At 41.0% G+C, this 23,560-nt stretch overlaps 1 protein-coding gene across 1 annotated transcript; it reads left to right on the top strand.

Annotated features, from left to right (window-relative positions):
• The first annotated feature begins 1,885 nt into the window (after positions 1 to 1,885).
• LOC140116565 (uncharacterized) lies at positions 1,886 to 22,045 on the top strand. The gene is made up of 8 exons (XM_072133057.1): positions 1,886 to 2,464; positions 4,021 to 4,139; positions 4,865 to 4,925; positions 5,509 to 5,576; positions 11,242 to 11,344; positions 13,500 to 13,618; positions 19,120 to 19,265; positions 21,883 to 22,045. The coding sequence occupies exons 1-8, from the start codon at positions 2,401 to 2,403 to the stop codon at positions 21,983 to 21,985; spliced, it is 783 nt and encodes a 260-aa protein (XP_071989158.1). The 5' UTR covers positions 1,886 to 2,400; the 3' UTR covers positions 21,986 to 22,045.
• The last annotated feature ends 1,515 nt before the right edge of the window (positions 22,046 to 23,560 follow it).

Below are 23,560 nucleotides of genomic sequence, written 5' to 3'. Positions count from 1 at the left end.
TTATGTATAGTTACATCAAATTTGTAAGAAAGTAAAGTATGACATTAATAAAGGTGCCTTGCAATGCATAGTCATTAACAACAAAACTGTAGGTATTAAAAGGTACATAACAATGAATAACAGATGGGGCCAATTTCCTTGATTCAAACAGGCAGAAGAAAAAAACAAAAAGGGGAGGGAGGAGAGGTTTAGATATACCCTCCTTGAGCCAGACATAAGAGGGTTTTAAAGGGGTTGTCCACTTTCAGAAAATATTTGATATGGTTTGTGTAGGGAAAAGTTATACAAGTTTACAAGCCGACCCGAGTATAATCCGAGACCCCTAATTTTACCACCAAAAACTGGGAAAACCTATTGACTCGAGTATAAGCCGAGGGTGGGAAATGCATTGGTCACAGCTTCCCAGTATATGCCCAGCCTGCCCCTGTAGTATATAGCCATTCCACCCTTATAATAAAAATATAAACTTATATACTCGCCCTCTGGCAGCCCCGATGTCAGCGCGGCTCCGCTTCTTTTTTCCTCTCGGCTCCTCGTCAATCTTCCTTCTTCTTCAAAAGCCTGCAGGGCGTAGCCATGTTTTCTTCTGGCCAGCAGGCGCATACTATGACGTGGCCGCTGCTGACGTCATAGCACGCGCCTGCCTGACGGGAGATAACATGGGGAACCGCGCCGAACATCGGGGCTGCCGTAGAGTCAGTATATAAGTTTATATTTTTTATTGACTCGTGTATAAGCCGAGGCGAGATTTTTCAGCACATTTTTTGTGCTGAAAAACTCGGCTTATGCATGAGAATATACGGTACTTTCTCTATCAACTCCTAATGGTTTTCTAGATCTCTGCTTGCTGTCCTGCTATAAAAGCTTCTATTTTTGGATATAAATCTGTTCATGTGATGTGACGGACCGTTCTTATCACAAAACTCCTATTACACTCTGCTATAATAACTGTTCTTGCACATGCGTGTCCATCACTTCACATGGACAGATTTCTATCCAATAGAAGTAAAAATAGAAGCTTTCTAGGACAGCAAGCAGAAATCTAGAAAAGCATAAGGAATTGATAAAGAAAGTAAATTGGAAAAGTGGATAAATTTTCCTTACACAAACCATATCAAATGTTTGCTGAAAGTGGACAACCCCTTTAACTTTAAGTATAGCATTTTTTATTCAACTATTTATTAAACAATTTCCACAACAATACAAACGGCTGTAAATCACAGCTAATATAAGGGGAAAGATATAAAGTGGAGGAGAAGGAATGGCAGTAGCCGGGTGTATATATATTTGTAGGCTGCAGGGAAATGACTTGGGCCATGAAGAGTGTGGAAAAGCAACAAGCCCAGCTGTATGCTTATGTATTGGTTGGATATAGTCCTTACATAAGTCCAGTACCCATAATGGTAGCGTTCGCTCTACAATTTCAGGCCAAATAAGGCATTAAACGTACTTGTCCAGAAACGCCAAACCCTTATACAGTGATACCAGATGTGGAGATGATCACCATAGTCACCACATATGCAAAAGTGGGGAGGAGATACCATCTCAGATACCTTATAATTGACGGTAAATCGATTAAAAAAATTTCTATTTTAAAAAATTTGTGCTGTCATGGGTACAAGGATTATCAAGCTTCTTTACAGACATCTTATAGGTGCTCATTGCAGCCTGGGACTAAAGTAAAGCATCCAGAGAGCTCTTCAGCAGAGGTCACAGTGGACAGAGAGGTTCGTGTGTATTCTAACTCACAAGGATGATGTAGAAGAGAGGAGCTGGCAGTCTCTATTTAGATTTCAAACACATTAGCAATTCAATGGGTGAGGAAGAAAAACACATTTTTTCTATAGATACCCAGTGAGGTTTTTACCTGTACCAATCTTTTGCTCTTTGTTCAGAAAGGGAACAGTAAAGAATCTACTTGTAGATGTTGTCAGTACAAGCGATATTGTGTATTACAGCTCAGAAATCAGACAGAGCAAGATATAGCCACATTCTTCGAGGCAGAATAAAATACAAATATTTATCTATTTTGTCCCTTTTCAATTCATTTGAAGTAGCCTGCATGTTAGATCAAAAAAAGAGAAAACGCGTATTTAATATTATATATGTATAGCTCAATGCTGTAAGGGGCATGGAATTATATACTGAAATGTATCTCTTGCTACTTCATCAATAATCCTTTGTTCCAAGGCAAATGTATTTCAGAACAGAGCATGCCTTCTGCAGATGAGCAGCTATTGGCCAACGAGCATCCTGCTCAACAGCATCATCCGGCTGTGAATACATCCTCAGCCACAAAACACACACATCATTCCTGCTGATGTGCAGCTCAGACCCCATCGCTTTCATTCCCCTTGAAGAATTTTGCTTTTGTCACTGTGCCTGGTGGCTTCTGTAAGGATGGCTGCTGTGAGCCAGTCTCAGCCGCTGCGCCAGCCCTGCCTCTACCACTCAAGTAGCAAAGGTAGTCATTCTGCTAATTTCAGCCTTCTGTATTTTTCATGTTATGTCATTGTGTACTCTTTGTTTCTATAAAAAGCTATATAGGAATGCTGCTGTATTTATAACTATGATATACACAAAGCAGTATTACAAAAAGACATGTCACAGAAATATATAGAAGTGTCATTAAGTAATAAAGAACATTAACAGGACTGCTTACTACGGTATCACTGAGTGATTACTTGTTATAACAAATTCCAACGCTTATGTTGATCATTGCAGCCTGGGGCCAAATTTCAGTATATTACCAGCATCCAGAGAGCTTCACCAGAGGTTACAGTAGCCACAGAAGTCTGTTTGTAAATATTGATTGGTTGTAAGTTGGTGTTTGTAAGTCAGGGACAGCCAGTATATTGTTTCTTGAATCAATTAAATGGATCATAAAGATATGGCAGCTTTCTTTCTAGAACAGTGCCACTTCCGTCATTGGGTTATCACTGGTATTGCAGCTTAGCTCCATTGAGGTGAGCAAGAGACATATGAAATAGCACATACAGCCTGTGGACAAGTGTGCTGCTGTTACCAAACAAAAACAACTATGTTCGTAATCCTGGTAAAAACTCCACTTTTTACATAAATTATTATGATTTTCTGTTTAATACTGTGCTTAATACTATTATTTCTAAGATAAATGTATAAACTGACAAGTGACTATTACCATTATATTTTTAAAGTGGTATATCCCTTTGCAATCCAGTATTATCATTACAACTTGTATAATAGCTCACTACGGCATATAGTCCCCCCTACCCCAAATGGCAAAACCTATTTATCAAATACATTTCTAGAACAAGTAACAGAGAAACAGCACACTGTGTTTAAAGATCAGCCAATTTACCCAATATTATATGTCAAAATAACTATAAGATTTTTAATTTTAAAGAAGAAAGTACTATAAAGTTATGTTACATTACATTTTGTATTCAGAGAGAATCTAGATTTACGTTAAAGAGGTAGTTTTAGCTCTGTTGCACATTTAGAATTTCCAAATATACTGGTATTACTGTTTTTTTTAACTCTAACAGTCCTGAGGATAAGCCTCCTATTCTCTCTGTAAGGAATTTTCCTATCTTTAGAAGTGATGGTGTAGCCTAGGTTGTGTCATCACTTCCTAAAAAGACCCAACTTCCTGAACCTCTAACATTCTTCAAGATAAAAACACTTTTCCAGCATATAAGTGCTTAAGTCTATCCATTCACTTCTATGAAGCCGTTGATTATATATTAATAATAATTCTTTATTTATATAGCGCACAAAGATTACGCAGCGCTGCACAAAGCTTGCCAAATTGGTCCCTGTCCCCATGGGGCTCACAATCTAAACAACCTAGCAGTATGTTTGGAGTGTGGGAGGAAACCGGAGGACACAGAGGAAACCCACGCAAACACGGATATTTCCAGCATTCCAGCACCATATAACATCTAGAAAAATCAACTTGTATTCTACATGTGTGTTGTATAAGTAAATAATGTTCCTTTACATCAACATTATATTTATTTATTTCTTACTTTATTTTAGTCATTGTCAATGTGAAGAAACCTTTGCAGCCAGTTCAAATGAGCTGCAAACAAGTGGCGCTGGAAATGTATTCTCTGTGCTCGCAGCTTGATATTCTGATCAGAGGAGAGGTCCAGCATGTAAGTATGGTTACAATCCATATGATTTGTTTATATCATTTTCACATGTTTTTGGTTAGTTAGTCCACAAATATACGGTAATTAAGATATTAGGTTAATTAATTTGCATAAAATGTACATTGGTAAATACAGCATTATTGTTTGGTGTAGTTAACAATTAAAGAATTAAAATATATTTTTCTATGAGCAAAATGTATCCCCTATCCACAGATTTGATTTAGACTTACCGTATATGTTACAGCGACTTGTTTGTTCCAATAGAATTACACTACTACTTATGGATTATACATATACTGTATATGTATATATTACAGCACATTTACTAAGAACAGTGCAAACTGTATGCAGTTTGCCTGTGTAGTGTGCACAGGGTGCCAGATTCAGGGTTTCTCTCAGTTTTTTTTTGGTGCCCCTTTAGCATGGGGCGCATGACACAATTCTGTTGGACTTGCATGTGAAATCTGGCGCATGACACGTATGTGTCGCGGACTCTTCTTAATTACCTGTGCAAGCAATTTTCACTAGAAAGAACGTGCAAAGTCCGACAGAAAACTGGTTCATGGAACTAAGTAAATGTACCCCATTGTATAATTTATAAACTATGGCTCAAACTGGAATGTACAGAACCATTGCTTTAGTGCTTGTGACTTCCAGGTATGTTCTGATGAACTTTGTTGTAACTTTATAATTTTATTCTGAGAAAAACTATCCATTTATATCAATAGTTACAGGAGCAAGTTGTTGAAGATACACTTCTAGGAGGATCTGACATATTTCACACAATAGGTAAGATCTACAATATGTTGCAATGTAACTAGTTTTCTGGGATTTGTGACATCGGCATGACCTATATTTTGTGTACTTAATACAGTGAATGTGATTTTGCCTGCAGCATGTGGTGAGTCCTATGGGGGGAGAAAGAGGAGGGGGGGGGGTGTTACGGGGTTGGTGTCAGTTGCAGCCTGTATGTGCCTGTGTCCCCTCATGCATTCTTCCTCTTCTCCACACCATCTCCCCACCCCCAGTTCAATGCACATGACAGGAAGTGGGGGGGGGGGGAGCTGCATGAGTGTGGAGGAGATAAAACTGATGTATGCTCACACTGGCTACAGCTGCCCCTCCTACTGCTGGCAGGGAGCAAGGTAATGTGAATTAAACTTATATAAACTACAAAAATTATTCAGAATGTTGAAAAGCATTTTTCAAATCAGCATAACATAGCATATGCTATTGGAACCTGTCACCAGCTAAAAATCACTTTCCTGGTGACAGGTTCTCTTTATTGCATGATGACCTATTTAGACCATATAAAACAAAAATAAGAAGATGCACAATAAAATGACACTAAAGTGCTTTTCTTCCAATTTAGGTTCAGAACTTATTGATCGAATGAAGGAGTGTTTAAGTCACTTACCAGAGCCAGCACCATGTCTCGAGGTGAATATTAAGAATTTGTCATCAATAGGTTTGAAATATGTAGGTTGTAAAGTTGGAATAAAGAAGAGTCTTTAAAGGACATCTACCACCAGGATGAAGGATTGTAAACCAAGCAAACTGACATACTGGAGTGTGCCCCCTCGGACAGGATCTGCTCTTCTTTAGCTTCTTATGCCCTTGTTTTTTTAGGAAAAAAAAGGGATTAAATATTATGCTAATGAACCTCAGGGGCTCCAAGCTCCATTAACACCTATGGAACCTGGAGCCCCTCAGGTTCATTTGCATAATTTTAAAAGCATTGTTAGTAAACACCAGGGCATAAGAATTTTAAAGAAGAGCGGATTCTGCCAGATGGGGCACACACCATTATGTCAGTTGGCTTGGTTTACAATCCTTGATCCTGGTAGTAGATGTCCTTTAATTGAATAAGATGAGTGCTGGAGTAACCTTTATGAAACTTTGTATTATATATCCTGTACATGTCTTATTACTTGTCCTGAGTAATTATGCATGCATTAACTGGTATGAAGACTTTAGAGTCTCAGTCTCCCAGCAGTCTATACTGTGTCAGGGGTTCCTACAGCGATTTGCAACCTGAAACCCATAGTAGCTATATATTGAATGTAGACGACTACCCAAAGGTGGTATAATTTGTACTGAGAAGCCTTGGAATGCTTAGGCCAGTTTCAAGGTGCATTTCAATTAAAGCCAAAAAAGGAAAGGTAGTTTCTTCAAGGGGTTCTTTCTCCATCATATAACATGAGGTGTACTCAGTATGCATTAGGTGAGACTAAGGCCGGCGCCACACAGGGCGCTTTGTCTGCGCTTGCAAACGCAGACAAAGTCGCGCCCACCGGGGCGGGCCTCGGCCCGATCGCATCGACGTTTCTATGGAAACGCCTGCGATCGGGAACGAGCCGCCGGTGTTTCGCATTAAATTAACGCAAAACACCGGCGGCTCGTTTCCATAGAAACGCCGATGCGATCGGGCCGAGGCCCGCCCCGGTGGGCGCGACTTTGTCTGCGTTTGCAAGCGCAGACAAAGCGCCCTGTGTGGCGCCGGCCTAAGGACCCATACTTATAGTCTGTGTGAAGGAAACCGTGAGGTTTTGTGCCCCTGAAGGGTACGCAAGGTCACTTAGTTATACTTTTTACGCATGGGTTCTGAGAGGCGCAGGAAGTGATTTGAAGTTGTCCACACAACCTCCGCATATGGCACAACAATAAATCACAGCCCCAAATGGTTATAAGACCCCTTTCACTAGCCTCTGTGAAACAGAACCTGCCACCAGTTCTCCTTTAATATAACCCCGGTCCATAACGGGATTATATAGGGTAAGGAACCAACCCATTAACATGTATATAACCGAGAAACACGGACGCTGGGGTTCGTGAATCGAAATAAAAAAGCAACCCAGGATAAGTGGATAAGTTTTATATTTAATTGTCTTAAGGGCACACTAGACAATACAGTACACACAATATATATATATATATATATATATATATATATATATATAGTTAAACAGAGTACAAAATACAAAGGTAGCACTTTGTATCAGCAGTTCAGTAAGTTAGTTACCTTGTGTGTGAGCCTAATGGAAGATCACACCTTATGATCTTCCTCTGCACTTGATAGTAAATCAGTTCCCAGACAAAAGACCAAGTGGTCTCAGAGGTGTCTGATTATATCAGGTGCAGACACACCTCTGTCCCTCCCAGGAGGGGTCATGGGTCCCTACTGCCTGGTATCACATCCAGAACCTTGGAGAAGTCATAGCTTCTTAACAGTGGCGTAACTAGGAATGAGTGGGCCCCATAGCAAATTTTTGGCTGGGGCCCCCTGCAACCATAGGTCCTTAGTGTTAGGCCGGCGCCACACAGGGCGCTTTGTCTGCGCTTGCAAGCGCAAACAAAGTCGCGCCCACCGGGGCGGGCCTCGGCCCGATCGCATCGGCGTTTCTATGGAAACGCCTGCGATCGGGAACGAGCCGCCGGTGTTTCGCGTTAAATTAACGCAAAACACCGGCGGCTCGTTCCCGATCGCAGTCGTTTCCATAGAAACGCCGATGCGATCGGGCCGAGGCCCGCCCCGGTGGGCGCGACTTTGTCTGCGTTTGCAAGCGCAGACAAAGTGCCCTGTGTGGCGCCGGCCTTAAATGGGTTTCCACTATCTTTTTCTATAATGGAGGGGAATAACAGACACCGGCAGTGGATGAAGCTCTGCATAAGGTCTCCTTATACCCTGTTTACTGTATTAAAAGATGTAATAATAATGCTGCAGAACCATCTGATACATGCACCACCCACTGCAGAACCATCTGATACATGCACCACCCACTGCAGAACCCCCCGATACATGCACCACCCGCTGCAGAACCCCCGACACATGCACCACCCGCTGCAGAACCCCCGACACATGCACCACCCGCTGCAGAACCCCCGACACATGCACCACCCGCTGCAGAACCCCCGACACATGCACCACCCGCTGCAGAACCCCCGACACATGCACCACCCGCTGCAGAACCCCCGACACATGCACCACCCGCTGCAGAACCCCCGACACATGCACCACCCGCTGCAGAACCCCCCCAATACATGAGCCAACTGCCGACGGAACCCCTCAACACACAGGCCAGCTGCTGCAGAACCTCCCTATTTACACTTAAGCTGTTGCAGAACATTATTATACACAAATCAGACAGAATAATGTCACCTAAAGGGGCTGTTACTGCTTAGTCTGAACGTGTATCACATTTATTACTGACTGCGCCACATTTATTACTGACTGCATCACATTTATTACTTCAGAGGAGGAAGAGGAAGAAGATTTGGCACTCACCACGTAATAGCGTATGTCTTCTTTTATTTCTTACATCATAGACATCATGGACATCATAAACAGGTACCACACAGACAGGGGAAGGGATGTGACAGCGCGCTGTCACATCCCTTCCCCTGTCTGTGTGGTACCTGTTTATGATGTCCATGATGTCTATGATGTAAGAAATAAAAGAAGACATACGCTATTACGTGGTGAGTGCCAAATCTTCTTCCTCTTCCTCCTCTGAAGTTTGAATACTCTGTCCTGTGCGAGCCAGTAATTTGAGCACCACCATTTGCATTTACCTACAGGCGACGTTTTCCATAAGAAGAATTGGCCATAAGGGTCAGACAAAACCCCTTCCACAACTCCGCTATAAAATCAAATTAAATAAGCTGTGCCCCATACACTCTCTTTCTACTTTTAATATAATTCACATTTATTACTGGCTGCTCCACATTTATTACTGACTGCATCACATTTATTACTGACTGCATCACATTTATTACTGACTGCATCACATTTATTACTGACTGCATCACATTTATTACTGACCGCTCCACATTTATTACTGACCGCAACACATTTATTACTGACTACATCACATTTATTACTGACCGCAACACATTTATTACTGACCGCTCCACATTTATTACTGACCGCACCACATTTATTACTGACTGCGTCACATTTATTACTGACCGCTCCACATTTATTACTGACCGCACCACATTTATTACTGACTACATCACATTTATTACTGACTGCGTCACATTTATTACTGACTGCTCCACATTTATTACTGACTGCGTCACATTTATTACTGACCGCATCACATTTATTACTGACTACATCACATTTATTACTGACTGCGTCACATTTATTACTGACTGCATCACATTTATTACTGACTGCGTCACATTTATTACTGACTGCGTCACATTTATTACTGACTGCGTCACATTTATTACTGACCGCATCACATGTATTACTGACCGCAACACATTTATTACTGACTGCGTCACATTTATTACTGACCGCTCCACATTTATTACTGACTACATCACATTTATTACTGACTGCGTCACATTTATTACTGACCGCATCACATTTATTACTGACTGCATCACATTTATTACTGACTGCGTCACATTTATTACTGACCGCAACACATTTATTACTGACTGCGTCACATTTATTACTGACCGCTCCACATTTATTACTGACTACATCACATTTATTACTGACCGCATCACATTTATTACTGACTGCATCACATTTATTACTGACTGCGTCACATTTATTACTGACTGCGTCACATTTATTACTGACCGCATCACATGTATTACTGACCGCAACACATTTATTACTGACCGCAACACATTTATTACTGACCGCAACACATTTATTACTGACCGCTCCACATTTATTACTGATTGTATCACATTTATTACTGACTGTATCACATTTATTACTGATTGTATCACATTTATTACTGACTGTATCACATTTATTACTGATTGTATCACAACAGCTGCTGCAGAACCTCACATTAATGTAGAAATGCAGTGGGTGGTGGGGGAAGGTATGAGGGGATGATGCAGAGGGGTCTGTAAGGGACACTCAGGAGCTTCTTAGCTGCTCCTGCACACAGGACACTAAGGGGTTAAGGCAGAGTGTGAGGAGACACTTGGGGGAGGGAGCACTTAGCTTTAGCTGATTCCCGAGGAGGCTGCTGCTTCTCTTCAGGTGCCGACTTCTCCCTCAAGTTCAGTCTCCCGCGCTGCTGACATCCCGAGCAGGGATTGGCTGCCGACAGTCTCCTCCCCTCCCTCTCTCCCTCCTGATATCAAGATCCTCCGTGCAGACTGCATGGAGCAGGAGGATGGTGCCAGCCCCTATATACAGCCCTGTATCTCTGCGGTACCGCTGTGCTGCCCATTACAGGGGCGTAACTACAGCCAGGGGCCGAGTACGGGCCCCTGATCCTGCCGGGCCCCGTAGCAATTGCTACGTCTGCTACGGCTGTAGTTACGCCCCTGCTTCTTAAGGGGAAGTCATAGGGTCAGGGTTCTGGTATCATTGGATCCAGGTGAATCCCTGGATCGCATTGATACCAAACACATTTGCTATGGTCCTATCCAGATATTTTTATATGGTTGGACCCAAGAATGCTAGAGCCTTTAACATTGGGCCACTGTGATCCCCTGAAGATAAAAAATCCAAAAATGTGGTTGCCCTTAGGCTGCAATGGACCATAACTCCATAACTGTCCCTAATCAACATATTGGTTTAAGAGTTTTTATTACTCTTTTTCTCCTGTTTGAAAATGGAGGGATAATCAGCTCAAGCCTTTGAGGACGATGCGGCTACAGAGATCTTTTGAAGGCCGCACACGTGCCATGTTAGGTAACACTCTAGTTAGCTCCATTAGGCTAATTATGCTGAGGCTGGGGGAAGTGGGGAATTTTAGTAGTATAAGGCCTTCCTCTCACTGGCCATATTTATCAAAGTCTGAAATGCGATATTTAGTGTCATCACTTTTTTTAACTTATTATGATGTACTGTAATAATTTTTTTGGGGGGAAGCATTTTTCCTAGCTAGCTTGAGCATGTTTATAAGAATATCATTGGTTAAACACTCATTGAACTTCATGAATAATGTAAAAGTTGAAGTTGAGGAAACTCTCTTTGTTTTATGTATACTGTTCAGCTCTATAATATTTATAGACAATTTCCACATCACATTCATTTATAGCATGAAATATATATTTTTAAAATTTTATTATAAGAAAACTATATTTCTTATACCTCAAAATGACATTTTTTCTCCTGCAGGATTATCTTGACACTTCAGGGTTATCCGTGCTGTTTCCAAGGGTTGAGATATACATTATACATGAAAGACCTGTTGATATTTTAGAGAGACCTGCAATGGATGGTAAGTAGGAGCCAAAAGTCTACATAAAATGGATTACAGGCTTGCATTTGGGTAAAAAAAATAATGTAAAATATTAGACTAAGTAGAATTTCATTTGCACACACATAATAACATGGATCCTTTCATACTGCGGTTAAATCAATTTTAGATTCTATGCACCTTCCTTTCCATATACAGACAGTCCCACAAAGGGGCATTCCCATAAGGACAAGTTTCTTATATGTACTCAGCATAACAAAATAACACATTCTCTAATTAACAGTTATTAACAAAAATACAGCATTTCACAGATATAAGTCCAACCTGTCTCTATCAGTCCTGCTGTACCCAATTTCAGTTTCCCCTAGACACGACCCAGTAACTTCTCACTGAGGGTCAGGCACCATCTTGGATTTTTTCGGTGAGATCGTGCAGATGAGATTTCTGTCTGTAGCCACGCACCTTGCACGGAGCTCAGAGACACTGACTGATTATATTCTGTCAGCACATGGTGAGCAGAGAGAGAGGCTGCAAACTACAAAGAGATAAGTGATTTGGGGGAAGAGGGAGGCAGGCACATATTTGTGAGCTCTAGCAGAGTTCACAGTGTAACAAGCCACAATGAGATAAGTGACCCGGGGGAAGGGGGAGGCAGGCACATATCTGTGAGATGTAGCAGTGCTCACAGTGTAACATGCTACAAGGCGATATGTCAACCGGTCTATCAGCCTCTGTGTATAATCATCTCATGCAACTCTCATCTTTCTTTCTATGTCTCAGTGTGTTAGTACAATATCAGAAGCCAGATGAAAGTGTATATACACCTGTACCCTAATAATGTAACTACATTGACACCCCACAGAACTAGATGGATAATACAGTAATGTGTCTGCTTGATGAGGCAGTATAGAGAGTGATAGGAGCTAAAACAGCAATAAAACTGAGTAAATGGTAAAGTATAGGGGTTAAAATGAGCTTTATTGGGTTAACAATCCCTTTAAGGACTTCCGACTTACAGACAACCCCCAGTTACAGGCAGACCTCTCTGCCCTGTGACCACTGGTGAAGAAGCTCTGTGGATGCTTTACATTAGTCCCAAGCTGCAATGATCAGCTGTAAGGTCTTTACAATTAACTTTTATTGATAATCCCTGTTCCCATGACAGCACAACATTTTTAAAATTCAATCATCACTGGGACAAAAAAAAATTGTCTGGAGTTATAATTATAAAATATACCAGTTACGACTTCCATACAAATTGAACTTAAGAACAAAGCTATAGAACATATCTTTTATGTAACCCGGGGACCGCTTATACGGAAGTCACTGAAGTTTGGTTTGTTGGAAAATAACATGCAGCAGATTTATTGTAGAAATTACTGCAAATGAAAATCTTTTATGTTGTGAATGGGGTTAATTGGCAGCAAGCACATTGATTTATTAAAGGGTTGTCTGGAATATATTACTTTTTTACTAGTGGCTCAAAAATAACAAAAGAACCAATCTTCTTCCACTTTGGCGCATCTCCTCTCATCATCGCACCTGATAACGTAAAGAGGACCCATAAGGTCGATTACGGACACAAAACCAACTACAGGTCTTTATGAGTCCTAAATCAGCCTGTATGAGCTCTGTCTGTGGGTACAATAACAAAAAAAGTGTATAAAAGCAGTCCCCAGGTTACGTACAAGAAAGGTTCTGTAGGTTGTTCTTAAGTTGAATTTGTATGTAAGTCAGATCTGTATACTTTATAATTGTCACATAGTCAACATTTTTTTGGTCTCTGTGACAATTGGATTTTAAAAATGTTGGGTTGTCATAAGAACCAGGATTAACTATAAATCTTAATTACAGACACCTTTGATAACTGTTATAGCTGTTTATTGAAGCCTAGGGCTAAATTACAGTAAGTTACCAACATCCAGAGGTCCGTTTGTAACTAGGGGTCGTCTGTAAGTCCAGTGTTAAGTAGGGGACTGCCTGCACTTACTTAGATGCCTCCCCAATGTGCTTTCCAAAGCAGAAGATAAAATAAGAGTGGGTCCTTTTGACAGTCCTTCTGACAGTTCGACAGTCACAGAAATGTTTGCGTCAAATGAATGAGATGTCTTGTTTTCTTGCAAACTCTTCATCATGGTCTTCTCATGCTTTCATTGTGCTGTTTTTTTTCTTACAGACTACTATGCTCATATAGGAAAACTTAATCAGCTTTTGGTATTAAGCCAACAACTTGAAGATGATGTCAAGCACTTAGGAAGCCATAAATATGTAGCTCATCAGCTGTCAGTGCTCTATGTGAGTCAATTACATTACATTACAGTACGGTACTTTATAAAGGACCAAATGTACACTATTCTACTGCAGTAGTTTTATATATAGGACATAATGTCCTGTGTGTGTATTGCTCTGTGCTTAAAGGAAATCTACCACGATTTTTTAAAACCGAAATTAAAGAGGACCTGTCTCCCCATTTAACGCCGCAGTGTTATAGTGATAGCGTTACCGGAAACCTCCGGTAACGCTATCTAACACTGCGGCAGGGTATAGTGTAATTGTCGGACAGCTCGCAATGCTGTCCGATGTATTCATGAGGGGGCGGGGTTGGGGCGTGACTAGGGGCGGTGACTGCCGCCTAGCGCGTGGCAGTCAATGCCGGCCTATGGAGCGAGCGGGGCGGTCCGGGGTAGAGGCAGTGCCTCGGACCGCCCCCCCTCATGAATACATCGGACAGCTTTGCAAGCCGATGATTACACTATACCCTGCCGCAGTGTTTGATAGCGTTACCGGAGGTTTCCGGTAACGCTATCACTCTAACACTGCGGCGTTTGATCAAGCACTAGGAGCTGCTTAATTTAGTAAGCAGTTCCTAGTGCTGATAAATGGGGTGACAGGTCCTCTTTAAACTAAACATACCTAATGTCCGCTTCATCATCGTGACACTGCAAAAAAGAGGTAGTGGGAGGTGTGAATAATTAGCTGCCCGGAGCGCCGGACATTGTGTCCTGAAACTCAGGTCTGCTTTCAGTAGCCTTTTTTTCAGGCAATCCCGGCATGTCAATATTAGAGAAGCCCACCGCCAGGATCAAAATAAAGAGGACATTAGTTGAGTATGTTTAGTTTAATTTTGGTTATACTCTATGGTACAGACATGTGGGCTAGTACATTTTTGAACTTCACTCTGTCACGTGGAGCTAATCTGTTCAGGGCAGATCCCCAATATTCAGAAGTCAATTCACAGTTACCATTTGAAAGCGAGGTGTGAATTATTAAATATAACATGCAGTGTACAAGGAAATTGACAAAAAATATCACTGCTGCAGCCTCTTTATGTAAACAGACAACCAATGATGGGAGCCACAGTTCTGTACTGTTACTTCATTAATAAGCCCCTGGGTTTGATTATTACACAACAGGCAACTACAGCAAAACACAGAGCAGGTAGATACACTATATTGGACTATGCCAGTACAATACAGTAGATTTGACCCTGATATTTCACTATACAGTGCTTCAAGGGTCTTGTAAACTCTAGAAAGGCACAAAGCCACACTTCCAACAGTACACCTTATAAGAAAGACAAGGCTGGTTACCTTGAGAGTGCATTTAAAAACGCAATGCAAGCTAAGGGGCAGGCCTTGGCCCGATTACATATGCTTTTTTATGGAAAGGCATATGATCAGTAACCAGCACCCAGTATCTGGCATTGTTTAAATGCAAGACACCAAGTGCTAGTTACCAATCACATGCACTTCACTGGAAACACGCATGTAATTGGGTCGAACCCCATCCCCATGTGCTTGTGTTGTGTTTAAATGCAATGCTAGCATCACATGTGACTGCACCTTGAGGCTGCTTTAACCCCTTAAGGACGAAGCCATTTTACAGCTCAGCCCCATTTTTTGGATTCTGACTTGCGTAGCTTTATATGGTTATAACTTTTGAACACTGTTACTTATCAAAGCGATTCTGAGATTGTTTTTCTCCCCACATGTTGTACTTCATTTTAGTGGTAAATGTTGGCTGATAAGTTTAGCGTTTATTTTCCAAAAAAAGAAAAAATGATGAATTTTTTTAAACATTTTTTCGTTATTGGGGCCATGTGACAGCATTTTTTGGGGGGTTGGTATCACCTATTGTTGAAAATTTAGGAACTCGTTTTTGAGGGCAGAAGTAGAAAAGCATCAATTCTGTACTGGATTTTCGACAGTTTTTTTTTTCGTGTTCCCCGTTTAGACTAATAATCATGTTATCTTTATTCTATGGGTCGAGACGATTACGGGGATACCAGACTTGAATATATTTTCTTACATTTTACTAAATTTGTCCAAAAAAACCGTAATGTGGGGAAAAATCTATCAATTTTGCATTGCCGTCTTCCAAGGGGCATAACATTTTTACTTTTTTGTCTCCGGAGTTGGTTGATGGCTTGTTTTTTTGCGGGACATGTTGTACTTTGCACTAGTATCATTCTGGAGTACATATGTTTTTATGATCACTTTTTATTGCATTTTTTGTAAGATTGAATAGGTAAAAATCATAATTTTTGGTGGGTTTTCAACATTTTTTTTAATGGCGTTCATCGTACGGGTTCAATAATGATTTACTTTTATTCTACGGGTTGTTACGGACGCGGTGATATTTTATATGTGGAGATTGTGTTATGATTTAGACTTTTTTTTGGGTTACATGTCTCTTTATATGTGTACATATAAAAAGGGGGGGGGGGTTTGTGTATGGCGTACACCAAATAATTAATATTCCCACATCTGAATGCGTAGTTGAATGTAAAGAGAAGAAAGCAGATGTAAAGGGGGAACAATCTTTATTGAAAATGAATCAAAAAGAACAATTAAAATCATTTAAAAACCCAAAGAACGAAGTTCATTTAGGTGCGCAACACAAACTCCCATAGAGAATATGAATATCATAGATATAATAAATACCCAACTGTGTCCATGCACTTCCAGTGAGGAATGGTTGAGGCACGATATTGTAACAAGGTATAGAAGGACTGTGAAAATAGTTACACGGGCACTGCCCTATATATGCATCCAATAACACAAGGTATATATGCAGTCCCAAATAGTATGCGTACAATAGCCAAAATACAAAATACAAAGACAAATGGGTTACATTACCAAAAGTAGTCTGGGAGTGAAAAAGCCCCACGCGTATCGCCCATTAGATGGGCTTCATCAGGGGATAATGACATGTTCATAGCGTTGTTCTTTTATATCCCTGAATGCTGCGCCGAGAGTGCGACCAGCTGAGCGCCGTGTATTGCCGGAAGCATGCGTCACTTCCGGTAAAGTTACCGGAAGTGCGTCATGCGTTCCAGGGAACCCAGGAGCTTGCGTTCCAAGGACGCGATAGTTCCTGGACCCACCAGTAGGGATTGCCCGCATGAGTAGGTAAGCATATGCATAAACAAATAAACAGAAAAAAATATGTTATTATAATGGGTCTTTATTACTGCCAGTTTACTGCCAGTTTCTGATCTGTGCAATAAAGCGGCACAGCTACCTTCATCTTGCATCACCTTTTGAGTCACCCCCTGTCTTCACTTTCTTGTGTCACTTCTGTCACCTCAATTCACACTGCTGGGCATTCAGGACACCCAGTATGCATTGTTTCTACACACGGGAATTCACCCCATCACCTGCACCCTTTTGCTTGGTTCATCACTTTGCACCTCGGTATTATTAATCAACCCATTATAATAACATATTTTTTTCTGTTTATTTGTTTATGCATATGCTTACCTACTCATGCGGGCAATCCCTACTGGTGGGTCCAGGAACTATCGCGTCCTTGGAACGCAAGCTCCTGGGTTCCCTGGAACGCATGACGCACTTCCGGTAACTTTACCGGAAGTGACGCATGCTTCCGGCAATACACAGCGCTCAGCTGGTCGCACTCTCGGCGCAGCATTCAGGGATATAAAAGAACAACGCTATGCACATGTCATTATCCCCTGATGAAGCCCATCTAATGGGCGATACGCGTGGGGCTTTTTCACTCCCAGATTACTTTTGGTAATGTAACCCATTTGTCTTTGTATTTTGTATTTTGGCTATTGTACGCATACTATTTGGGACTGCATATATACCTTGTGTTATTGGATGCATATATAGGGCAGTGCCCGTGTAACTATTTTCTCAGTCCTTCTATACCTTGTTACAATATCGTGCCTCAACCATTCCTCACTGGAAGTGCATGGACACAGTTGGGTATTTATTATATCTATGATATTCATATTCTCTATGGGAGTTTGTGTTGCGCACCTAAATGAACTTCGTTCTTTGGGTTTTTAAATGATTTTAATTGTTCTTTTTGATTCATTTTCAACAAAGATTGTTCCCCCTTTACATCTGCTTTCTTCTCTTTACATGTCTCTTTATATGTTATGGGGCTTATGGGCATTTTTATTGATTTATTACTTTATTTTTTATTTAATAACATTTTTTTTTTACTTTTTAACTTTTTCCACCATGGGACATGAACAAGCAATCATCTGATTGCTTGTTCATGATAATACCCTGCAATAATCATGTATTGCAGGGTATTAGCACTGTCAGCCTATGCACTTGCATAGGCTGTTACTCTGCCAGTAAGATGACGCCATCTTACCGGCAGTTCTTGCAGGCAGTGCTGGGGACCAGATCGGACCCCAGCACTTCCATAGCAGCGATCGGCGCCCCCCGAAAACGGTTTTGGGGGGGGGCCATCGTGGTGGAAAAACCCCTCAGACCCATGTTAATTGCCGCACCCCGTGTTTCCCGATGCTGGTTCGGCTCTGATCCAGAGCCGACCCGGCATCAGCTCCGTGGCAGTTATATCCGCCACTGAGCGCTAAGTCACTGTGCACTGCTAAGTCACTAAAGAAAGCAGCTCCTAGTGCTACAACAGATGCAACAGTGTTACACTGCTAGCGTTATCAGAAACATCCAACAAACACTGTACAAAAGGAACCCCGTATCGTGCTCAAAGCGGTCTGGCGTATTCATGAGGGGGTGGTCTGAGGCACTGCTTCTCCCCCAGACCACCCCTCCCACTCCATAAGCCGGCGGTGACTGCAGGGCTTGATGCGGCAGTCACCGTCCCTAGCCTCGCCCCCTCATGAATACGCCAGACTGCTTTGAGCAGGTCAGGCATTCCTATTGTACAGCGGTGTCTGCTAGCGTTATTGGAGGTTTTGCAGCGTTATCAGTGGTTATGGAGTGTGGAGAGTGTGGCAAATTAATCAAAACTGGTGCACAGTTTTCATTTATCTGGTGCCCTCTGCACTGCTGTGGAAGTATGCACCATTTTCTTGTTGCACTTTGTTCATGCTGCAGAATTGTGCCGCATGTCAGTAATAAATGTGGCACAAACTCCGACTAAGCAGTTACACGCCCCTTTAGCTTCACATTTTTTCTGTCAGTCAGAGACAGTGACAAAACTGGCAAGCAATTTTCACATTCTTTTCAGAGCAAAAGACAGAAAACTGGCGCAAACACCAATAAATGTGGGAATGTGTCTGTCTATTTAAAGACTATATTATGTCTGTTCTGGAATATCTATCAAAGTGATGGAAACTATGCTAGAAATCCAATGGGCCACATTACAGTAAATGGGAGCCACCGGGCGTTGTCTGTATCTTTTATGGAAAGAAATTATACACGAACATGGGCCAAAGCTAGGCAGATAAGATATGGCAGCCATATAGGTGGTCACCTATGTCTATAAAGTTCCATATTATGGTTTGCTTTTGCGAAAAAAATATTTTTTTCAATTAAAACTGTTTTCTTTTTCAGAAAGTTCTCAGTTACTTCAATGGCTGCCTGTATTTAGATGTTCTGAAGAAGGATATTGAAACCAACTTTAAATCTGTGAAATCTGCACTAACTACAAGTGAGGGATCACGACAGGAACCTCTCTTACCAGGACATCTTCTAACATGGTAATATCTAATTCTTCAAAATTAATTTGTCATAGCCTTTATATCAAGTTTAACAATTATTTTGGGTTCTGGAGGACAACCCACATTATTATCAGCAATATTCTCCTGTACTTTTATACAGTATACATTGTAATAGCTCATCTGCTGTCTTCATTTGTGCCTGTTTATGACAAACATAGGAATAACATGTACTGAAGATGAATATTAAAGAATTTCTAAAAAATAAAAATCCCCAATATATAAGCAACTGATCAGTCAGGATTTTAGAGAGAGTGATCTGGGCACTGAAAGTCATGGGAACTTACCAACCGTTATTTAATTAAAGGAAATCTACCATCAGATGCCCTGATGATTGACTTAATTAGAACACTAATAGTTCTAATTGTAGGTTACGGTACTTAGAAAACCATTAGAAAACTTTATTTTTATGTTAATGTACCACAATGTACCTTCTGGAAATCTCAAGCCAACACAGAGTATTAGCTCTCTGCTGACTCAATATTTCTGGCACAGGAGGGGGGAGTGCCGAGAGAGTGTGTCACAGGTTCAGGGGGCATGTAATAGCCAGAGACCCTGGAGGGGTCATTAGCATGCAATAAAGTTAGTTTTTTAAGCAAACAGAAGGGGCAGAGCTTCGATTAACCTCATAGCGCTTTATGTGGTACGTGTATATGTCACACACAGCCTAACTCCCATACAAAATTAATAAAACCACACAAATGATGATGTTTTCACATCCAACCTCATAAATAAAGGAAGTAAATGACCAAAAAGTAACATTAACCCCCACAAAAAACAAGCCCTAAAACAGCTTTATACACAAAAAAAATATAAATGTTATGCCTCTTAGAACATGGCAATGTAAAACAAGCAAATTTCCCACCAAATGAGTTCTGTATGCCGCAAAACAAGTCAAACATCACATGCTATAAAAATTAGGTATCACCGTAATCACGGTGACCCATAAAATAAAGATAACGTATTATTTTGGTATGGTGAACAGCCAAAAAAAAGGCTAAAAACCCTAAACCAGAATTAATGATTTTCTTATCCCCACCAACAAAGAGTTAATACAATCTCATCAGTTAGCTATTTAATGCCCCATAAATGATATACTGGAAAAGTGGATCTCAAAATACTGTATTTTCCTGGTGATAAGGCGCACCTGACTATAAGGCGCATTACTAATAAAGGCCTTATATATGGAATAATTCCATATATAAGGCGCATTGGTCCGGGGGCGTGGCTTGAAAACCGAGCGGAAACCAACGACTCTCCACACGGCAAGAGGTGAGCGGTCTCCCCAGGGAGATGGGCAAGGGGGTCCGTTCAGGTGGAGGAGGGCAGCGGACCCTACTTACATAGGTCCCCGCTACCGGAGACAGCAGATCTCCAGCGAGAACTACAGACCGCGGCAGAAGTTGGTTCGCGCTATGGCGCCCGTTGTTCGTGCCGCGTGGTCTGCAGTTCTCGCTGGAGATCTGCTGTCTCCGTTAGCGGGGACCTATGTAAGTAGGGTCCGCTGCCCTCCACCATACATAAGGCGCACTGGACTATAAGGCGCACTTTGGATTTCTAAGGAAATTTTAGGTTTTTATGTGCGCCTTATAGTCCGGAAAATACGGTAAGCCCCCATATGTCCACAAAAAATACAAACATTTTATAGCCTGTAAAATGTGACAATGCAAATCTGCTCAGAATAGCGCAGCTTTCAATCTATGCCTGGCTGGGCTCCCACAAAGCAGTCTATCAACACATATGGGTATCGGCATACTCGGGGGAAATTGGAAATTAAACTTTGTGGAACTTTTTGTCATTTAATCCACTGTGAATGTTTAATTTTTGGCCCAAAAGTAGTGTATTGTCCAAAAAAATTACAAATTCCACTTCTATTTTGTTTTAACCCCTGTGAAATACCTGGAGGGTTAATAAACTTCTTAAAGTTGGTTTCTTATTCATTGAGGGGTGTAGTTTCTATAATTGGGCAATTTATGATGTTTTACTATTATTTAACCCTCTCAAAGTCACTTAAGTCAAAACTTAAATATACGTTTACGTAATTGTTATAAAAATGTGAAAACGGGAGATTTATCACAACTCTGATGGGTTTAATGTGTAAGTTTTTGTGCCCAAAAAAGTCACATGTTCATAATTGTGCACTTTTTTCACACCAAGATTGGCGAAAACTGTTGCAATTCCTGATACTCATCAATTTTGGTACATAAAACATGCCATTACAAACATGCACGGTTATGGGCGTAGAAATGCACACATCAAAGATGTGATGAATACCTTTATAGTGCACTAACCTGTAAAAGTTGATAAAAGTATATGTTCTATAGTAATGTTAATTATAAAAGCAGGTCATGAATTAGTGTTAAAAAGCAAGTGGGAACCGTTCAGTAGGTGGAAATGTGAAATCCTGATGACAAGTTCCCATTCAAGTTCTGTACATGACCAATTAGTATAGGTGCTCTTTGATCAAGGGCCATTGGCACTGTCCATATTTCCATACCTACTATCTAACACTACAAAACATTAAAAACTGTATTTTTGTAGGTGTTTTACATGGTTCATATATTACTGACATGCTAAACTTACTTCTCTGTCTTTACAGGTTGCTGGGTCTTACTGAAACAATTATTTCAACAGTCTCCTTACTTCCAGAAGAACTTACTGGAGAAATAATGTCTGTTCTGGCTTTCTCCTTGGCATACTGAACTTAATTTACATGTATTTGTAGACATCTTTGTACTTTAAAGTATTTGTGCAAAATAAATACTTAGCAGAAACAAATGACTTACGGTAGTAATTAAAGAAAATGTGCCAATAAAAAATGAAAAGGATACAAATGGGCTACATTAGGTAGCTTAAATCCAAAATTACATGTTTTTAAATGAATAGAAAGTGCTTCTTGGATGTGGTGAAGAACACTCACATACTCCAGGGACCAGTTTTAGTGTATTAGGTAGGTACACAACCCTGATGGACAGCTTTCAGAAAGATATCAGCTAGATTGGAATAAAATAACATTAGAAGTATTTTTTAGGCCAAGTTCACGATTCTATACTGGCTTCCTAGGACACCATCAACGTGTCACCATTTGTTGCTGCTTTCTAGAAAAGGTGGTAGGGTGTGGCTCACCCCAATAGAAAATACGCCTTGAGAGTTCGGGTCAACAGTTGACTTCTTTACTGAAGAAATTCAGGTTCAAAACAACACAGGCAAAGCATAGGACTGACTCCCCCTATCTCCCTCCACATTGAGGAGAGGCCTGGGTTAGCTGTCCCTCTTTAGGTTCTTCTCCTGGTCACTCAGGCAGTCTGGCAGAGTCTTCCCCTTCCAGAACTGTTCCCTAATTACAGGACACTAGGGAATGTGACTGTTCTCTTTGTATACTTTCTACTGGGGAGAGGAGTAGTGAAATTCAACACAACCAACGACAAAATGATCTCCCATAGACTTACAGCAAGTTTATTAAGATGCAAACAAGTCTATAGACATTCTCCAGGTCAGACTGTCTCTCAATGTTCTTTAATTCTTCCTACAGTTTTATACATACATAGTACACATATATCTCTTATACTATTACATCCTGCTCTTGACCAACCTGTGTTCACACATTACAACTGCCTATTATACTATTACACCCTGCTCTAGTCCTCCTGTGTGTATACATTACAGCTGCCTATTATACTATTACACCCTGCTCTAGTCCTCCTGTCTGTATACATTACAGCTTATACTATTACACCCTGCTCTAGTCCTCTGGTGCACACATTACAGCTGCCTATTACACTATTACATCCTGCTCCAGTTCTCCTGTGTGTACACATTACAACTCCCTCTTATATTATTACACCCTGCTCTAGTCCTCCGGTGTGCACATATTACAGCTTATACTATTACACCCTGCTCTAGTCCTCCTGTGTGTATACATTACAGCTTATACTATTGCATCCTGCTCTAGTCATCCTGTGTGTATACATTACAGCTTATACTATTACATCCTGGTCCAGTCCTCCTGTGTGCACACATTACAACTCCCTGTTATACTATTACACCCTGCTCTAGTCCTCCTGTGTGCACATATTACAGCTTATACTATTACACCCTGCTCTAGTCCTCCTGTGTGTATACATTACAGCTTATACTATTACATCCTGCTCCAGTCCTCCTGTGTGCACACATTACAGCTCTCTCTTATATTATTACACCCTGTTCTAGTCCTCCTGTGTGTACACATTGCAGCTTATACTATTACACCCTGCTCTAGTCCTCCTGTGTGTATACAT

Source organism: Engystomops pustulosus, chromosome 2 (assembly GCF_040894005.1).
Source record: "Engystomops pustulosus chromosome 2, aEngPut4.maternal, whole genome shotgun sequence".
NCBI classification, from domain to species: Eukaryota; Metazoa; Chordata; class Amphibia; order Anura; family Leptodactylidae; genus Engystomops; species Engystomops pustulosus.
Note: the sequence above shows the minus strand (reverse complement) of the source record. Positions and strands in the feature narration are given on the sequence as shown.

What these genes read in the sequence shown, in the direction of transcription:
- LOC140116565 (XM_072133057.1), top strand. Translation starts at nt 2,401, where the DNA reads ATGGCTGCTGTGAGCCAGTCTCAGCCGCTGCGCCAGCCCTGCCTCTAC. An exon ending in TCAGAGGAGAGGTCCAGCAT is followed by an intron (nt 4,140 to 4,864) that starts GTAAGTATGGTT and finishes TTATATCAATAG; the next exon opens with TTACAGGAGCAAGTTGTTGA. An exon ending in ATCAGCTGTCAGTGCTCTAT is followed by an intron (nt 13,619 to 19,119) that starts GTGAGTCAATTA and finishes TTTCTTTTTCAG; the next exon opens with AAAGTTCTCAGTTACTTCAA.